The following is a 6,211-nucleotide window of genomic DNA, read 5'->3' as shown; positions in this document are numbered from 1 at the left end:
GAACCTGCCTTGTAAAGGTTGGCACCTTTGTCCTGCAGCTAAGGATGTGCAGTTAAGGAATGAGGTCAAACTGTCATTGTACCGTGATGTCCAACTTGAATTTTACAGTAAAGAGGTTGAATGTCTCTCAGTTGGTAAGGCCCTACCTAGAGATAGTACCATTTTGTCTCTAGATCCAAAGCTTGGTTCTGATGGATTATTGCATGTTGGTGGTCGTCTGAGTAGAAGCAAGTTACCTTTGCTAGAGAAAAACCCAATAGTCCTACCTGGTAAACATGCCCTGTCTAGTCTTTTGGTAGAACATCACCATAATTTGGTTCATCACCAAGGTAGAACATTTACTGAAGGTGCAGTCAGATCTGCAGGACTTTGGATCACTGGGGGTAAACGTCTCGTGTCATCAGTCATTCAGAAATGTGTAGTATGTAGACGACTAAGAGGACGTTTTGAATGTCAGAAAATGTCTGACTTACCTGAGGATAGGGTAGAGGAAGCATCACCCTTTAGCTATGTAGGTGTTGATGTTTTTGGCCCTTGGGAGGTGGTAGCTAGGCGGACCAGGGGTGGACATGCAGCTTCCAAGAGATGGGCTGTTCTGTTCACGTGTTTGGTTTTAAGGGCTGTCCATATTGAGGTTTTAGAGGATTTATCTTCTTCAGCCTTTACAAATGCTCTCCGTAGGTTTGTTTCGGTCCGAGGCAAGGTCAAAATGTATCGCTCGGATCGTGGTACTAACTTTGTTGGGGCCATTGATAACATTCAAGTTACAGCCATTAATGTAGAGGATGAAAGTGTAAAGGGATATCTTAAGAAGTCTGGTTCAGTCTGGGTATTCAACAGCCCTCATAGTTCACATATGGGAGGGGTCTGGGAACGGATGATAGGTGTTGCACGTCGGATCTTAGAAGCAATGTTACTTGGAGTGAAGAGCTTGTCTCATGATGTACTTGTGACCTTGATGGCTGAAGTGTCAGCTATCATCAATTCGCGCCCTATAGTGCCAGTCTCAAATGACCCTGAGGTCCCTGATGTGTTAAGCCCTTCCGCTCTTCTCACTCAAAAGTTGGAGTGTGATCAAGTGTCCCTTGGTAACATGGATGTTAAAGATTTGTACAGAAGTCAATGGCAGCAAGTGCAGTATCTTGCTAATCAGTTTTGGGTCCGTTGGAGAAAAGAATATCTCCAGTCCTTGCAAGGTCGTAGGATTTGGCATGAAGATCATGACCCTCTTAGGGTGGGCGATGTCGTACTTCTACGAGATGCAGAAGTTGCTCGAAACTTTTGGCCTATGGCCAGATTAACGAGAACATTTCCAAGTCAAGATGGTTGTGTCCGCAAAGTGGAGGTCTGTGTTGCTAAAGACAAACAGAAGGTCTTTTATACTAGACCAGTTGTTGAGTTGGTGCTGCTTGTTAGTGCAGGCTCCAGTTAAGCATCAAGTTATGAAAAAGTGTAACATTTACTGACAGTATGGTTATATTGAGGTGTATTGAACTACTGGATAAGGTATATCCATATAAGATGTTAGCATTTAAATTGTTAGGATATAACATAAGATTACATGTGTAATGCTGTATTTTTTGTAAGTCTAGAGTGTATGTATGTACTATGTTCTTAAACTGATAATTGTGTATGTAAGAATGCAGAATATTCATTCATGAAAGTGTTATTTTGAGAAATAACAGGCGGGGAGTGTGAGGTTTACCGCATTAAGTTTAGTGGCGTGTAACCTTGTTTGTTGAGTCAATTCGATTCGGCATAACTTTAGTTTATCGTTTGGCTTCCGTTCTTCAACGGCGTGGTCTCGCAGCCTTTTCAGGCGTATAATACTGTTTGTACAAGCTGTATACCACAACAGTGTACGTATAATTATTGTATACCCCAAGCCAGTTATTCTAAATTAGCACTTTCATATGTTTATTCAGTATAAGTCATTTTTACAGTTTTGATGATGTTTTCGTACACGTGACGTTACGTACCAAGCTTTTTGAACATTTGTTCTAGTATTATTACTTTTATGTAATGAAAACTCTTTTTGATAGTATAAATTAATGTCACTGATATTAAGGGTTAAACGTTAAAATAATTGTGTGAATGTGAATCTGATTGATATCTTATATCATTGTGTTTCAGTCTAAACCTGTGAATAGTATCATGAATGGTGTGAATACAGAGTGAAAATATTCCTGGTTGTACTATTCCTGGTTGTATTATGCCTTTGAGGCAGAAAATAGAACAAAAAATATCAAAGAATGACTGACTTACCTTTCTCTAGAAGTAAAATCGTTTTAAAAGTCTGAACAAGACCACTTGACAGGCATGTGGAAAATGACATCATGATAAAACTGCGCGTGCTAAATACATCTATCTTCTATTGGTAACATGTATAACAAAAAAGCATTGTATGATGTAACGATCGTAAAGTTCGTTCGTAAACGCCTTATTAGACTATTTGACGTTGAATACAGACTGTTAGTACATTATTGGTAAGAATGTTACAACTCTTTTACAATCAGACATGTTTACAAGTAAAGTACACATCATTCTACAAAACATGTACATAATACATATTAAAGGGTCCGTCCAACAGATTTTGGCATGTACTGAAGCTTGACATGAAATGATTTATATTGAGGAATTTAAACATTTAAACTAAAAATCTCCAGTAAAAAAAACAACACAAGAATTCAAGTTAAAAAAGGAAAAAAATAAGTAAGCCTCAACAGGTCTCAAACCACTGACCTGTGGAGTCCTAGGGTAAAAAGACTTCCGCCTAGGCCACTCGGCCATCAATGCTCATGCTCAGAGTGGATGTATTTTGCCTTTATAAGCAATCCTCGTAGTATCCCAAAATAACACGACAACAGAACTTAACAATCTATTCAATCGGTTCGCGTCGCACGACGCGTTATAATGTTCAGGGTTTCAAATCACCAAAAGATGCATATAGTAGATATTTAAGAGCATGGTAAATGGTTTCCCCATAAAGTAATAATAGAACATTTTGGTTTTCAGATATCATAAGTTACATCAATTTAACATTTTACTTTTGTTTTCGGGTTGTATATTGCTCTGAGTAATTTTAAAAGAATTCAAGATCTATGATGAAACTCATCTCGTTACAGACAGAACATTTTCTAAGATCTATAGGGGTTGGAGTAAGATATGACTACATGCCACTATCCATATGTATCCAATGTGACGACAGAAGCCATTATTAGGTTGCTGGTTCAATCTCCACTAGGTCCTGCTTATGATATCCATGCAATTGAGGTTAAATAAATGGGTTATTGTTCCTCAAAATATGCAAAGTTGCTAACCTTCGAATGTTCATTCAATTTAAAATTTTCAATTCTTCAGTGGAAAGCGAGATGGCAAACCCCGTTGATTCGGATTGAGATGAGTTCCGGATTCCGAACACACCGAGAAATTCCGGTAAATATTGATGCGTTTCTGTTTTCGATGTTCATTATTGTAATCTGGTTTTCTAAAAGCGCACAACGCAACCTCTTCATACTTCGCGTTCATATGTTAACTGTTATTTACTTACAAAGATGGATTATTCGGCGTATTGAAATATACTTAAAGCTCCATACATCCATATCTACCCTAACGCATGTGATAATTTTAATCAAATACAATTTATGTCAGACTTCAGCTGGTTGTATTTTTTTTTACCAATGAATTTAACGAGTATAAAAAACATTAATCACGTACTATCATTTAAAACGACAATATCAATGACTAACGTGATGTCTGATTAACAAAATATCTTTTCTAAATAAATATGTTGTTTGAAAGTTGATATTGATGCTTTATAATCGATTATTTAAATCGGACCTATTTAGACGACATATCAACGTAGCCATGGCCGAGACGACAGCATTTGCAGACGATGAAACGGCGTTACGACACGGCGAGGAGCTGGTGTCGAGACTGCCAACTCTTGCGTACTACGCGAGAAACACCCCAACAGAAACCATTCGACGAAGGAGGGGAATAATAAACCGGGTCGATGTTGGCGACAGAAGGCGGACAACAACAATCAGAGTCCGATTTACGGCCCTTGACAGACCAGATTACAGGACTACCGCTGGGATTGACATGGGCAAGCTTTTGTCCAAGGGCTTGGGTAAGATTATTTCACAAAAGCAAACCGTCATGTTATGCAACTAAGTTATCACATGTAATGTAAAATGCATGACCAGAGTAGGCTTAAGAACGTGTGGTTTACACTAAAATAATGGCGAGGCATTTAAATCTTGAACGGTAGAGGAAGAATCATTTTTCTTGACTTTCTGTGCAAAACATGTGATTGAATTGAAATAATACCGATACAATTATTAAATGTTCTATTGATGACGTCATTGAACTGCATTGAACTCCTTATATTCAGGCTTTTGTGAATAAATATACAGTGTGCGATGATAAAGATGAAAAAGAAAGTATTTTTCTTATGAAATTGTCTGTTTTGAGTATTCGTTCGTATTAAATTGTCTGTTATGTTTAAATTGAGTCATTTGTTGATAAATTGTTGGCTTGATAGCTAATCCCTAATAGCCACATACATTGTTTTACATAAACACTACTGACCTGATAAATATAGATATATATAAATAAATATATATATATATATAGTTCTAGAAATTCTGTATTGTTTTATAATATATAGATATTTATATTATAAAACGAAGTCGCTTCTAGCCGTTTATAAATTAAAACGCTTTGAATAAATTTATCGTATCTTATGACCTCTCGGTCTTCTTCAGTGGCATTTATTTGTGAGGCATATCATTTTAAAGTGACGTTATACGGTATTGTTAGACGTTATAATTACTTTAGGGAGGCGACCGGAGAGCAGTGTCATTTTGCCTATGGCATCAACGTATGACGACCTGAAGAGGAAGGCCCACGAGCTGTTCCCTGTACTGGACGGGATGGCCTTCGACCTAGTAGGGGAAACGGGGCAATACGTTGTTGCCTTTGGATGCCAGTACAACACTTGGTGCGATAAGAAGCAGCAACAGAGGAGCAGAGTTCTTCCGTCTTTGGGTTTTGCCAGATACCTATATATCGACAGAGGTTAGCATAAATATCAACCATAATATAAATAACGAGCTATGAATGAATTATAGTGTGCGTATAGACGGCCGTTTTATCAATATTTGGATGGGCATGCAACATATTTACGAAATAATGTTTTTTTAAACAACAGAACGCGACCATGTGGCCAGATGACAGGACTGAGCCGTCGATGGACACCAGCCCCATTCCGGACATGGACACCTCGGCTTCGTTGGGCGCTTCGTCTTCGCAAGTGGCAACCACCCCGATTGAAGCCAAATACCGAGTAGAAGATGAAGTCAGTTTTATCCTCCGGGTGGAAGAACCTTCCGAGGTAAACCTTGCTTAATATAAATAATAGCTTTCTTTTCTATAATAGTTAAATCCATTCCTATCAATCGTCCAATCTGCATAAATTCATAATTTAAATTGGATCTTTGTGGAAACATGCGAATTTAAACAGAAATACATTGCTGCACACATGGTTAAAAGAAATTTTTGAAGTATCATTGGTCAAGGAATGAAATATTGTGAGTTGGTGTAATATTAATTATTAAAAAAAAATTAATGTTAATATTGCCTATTAAAACGAAGCGTTATAAGAAATATCTGACAAACGCATTGCTGCTCGTTTGCCTTGTTAGAATTGTCTGTAATTACAATGTTCATCAAACATCGATTATATCTACATAAACTGCTATTTATTTATATGGAAATACATGGCTTAAAAGGATTCAAGTTTCATTGGTGTTTAAGTTGTGTTTATTGTATTGTTATTAACACATGTTTTTTCTCATAAGTGGCCGAATAGACAGGACAATAGGCTACATGCTATTTGTCGTACGTGTAGTGCTATGATAGTCATTGTTTCGGTACAGTCTATCATATACACACTGTCACTTAAACAATATAATGAATGCTAAATTAAATGCGGATTGAACTGCACGAACATACAAATATTGTTTTAGGAGCACAGCCCGGGTAATGTGGAAGCCGGAACTCCAACAATGCTGTTTCGTCGCACAAATGGTGTCATCGATATTGCAAGGTAATGCAGAAACAACTGTAGGATGTACATGCATACGCACTAAATATATATTATTTATTTCTGTCATCAGCAACATTTCATAAATTCAGTTTTTGACGC

The 6,211-nt window shown here is 37.4% G+C and overlaps 2 protein-coding genes across 2 annotated transcripts; both read left to right on the top strand.

Annotated features, from left to right (window-relative positions):
* The first annotated feature begins 460 nt into the window (after positions 1 to 460).
* On the top strand, positions 461 to 1,432 carry LOC127880188 (uncharacterized). The gene has a single exon (XM_052427490.1). It carries the CDS (start codon positions 461 to 463, stop codon positions 1,430 to 1,432), a length of 972 nt encoding a protein of 323 aa, XP_052283450.1.
* A 2,409-nt stretch (positions 1,433 to 3,841) lies between these two features.
* Positions 3,842 to 5,390, top strand: LOC127833706 (uncharacterized). The gene is made up of 3 exons (XM_052359126.1): positions 3,842 to 4,132; positions 4,843 to 5,082; positions 5,216 to 5,390. The coding sequence occupies exons 1-3, from the start codon at positions 3,868 to 3,870 to the stop codon at positions 5,236 to 5,238; spliced, it is 528 nt and encodes a 175-aa protein (XP_052215086.1). The 5' UTR covers positions 3,842 to 3,867; the 3' UTR covers positions 5,239 to 5,390.
* The last annotated feature ends 821 nt before the right edge of the window (positions 5,391 to 6,211 follow it).

This window comes from Dreissena polymorpha, chromosome 1 (genome assembly GCF_020536995.1).
Source record: "Dreissena polymorpha isolate Duluth1 chromosome 1, UMN_Dpol_1.0, whole genome shotgun sequence".
Classification (NCBI taxonomy): domain Eukaryota; kingdom Metazoa; phylum Mollusca; class Bivalvia; order Myida; family Dreissenidae; genus Dreissena; species Dreissena polymorpha.
This window is presented reverse-complemented; position numbering and strand designations above follow the sequence as displayed.

Excerpts from the sequence above, each read along its gene's own strand:
- LOC127880188 (XM_052427490.1), top strand. The coding sequence starts at position 461 with ATGTCTGACTTACCTGAGGATAGGGTAGAGGAAGCATCACCCTTTAGC.
- LOC127833706 (XM_052359126.1), top strand. The coding sequence starts at position 3,868 with ATGGCCGAGACGACAGCATTTGCAGACGATGAAACGGCGTTACGACAC. Across the intron at positions 4,133-4,842 it reads GCTTTTGTCCAAGGGCTTGG|GGAGGCGACCGGAGAGCAGT; the intron begins GTAAGATTATTT and ends TAATTACTTTAG. Across the intron at positions 5,083-5,215 it reads ATACCTATATATCGACAGAG|AACGCGACCATGTGGCCAGA; the intron begins GTTAGCATAAAT and ends TTTAAACAACAG.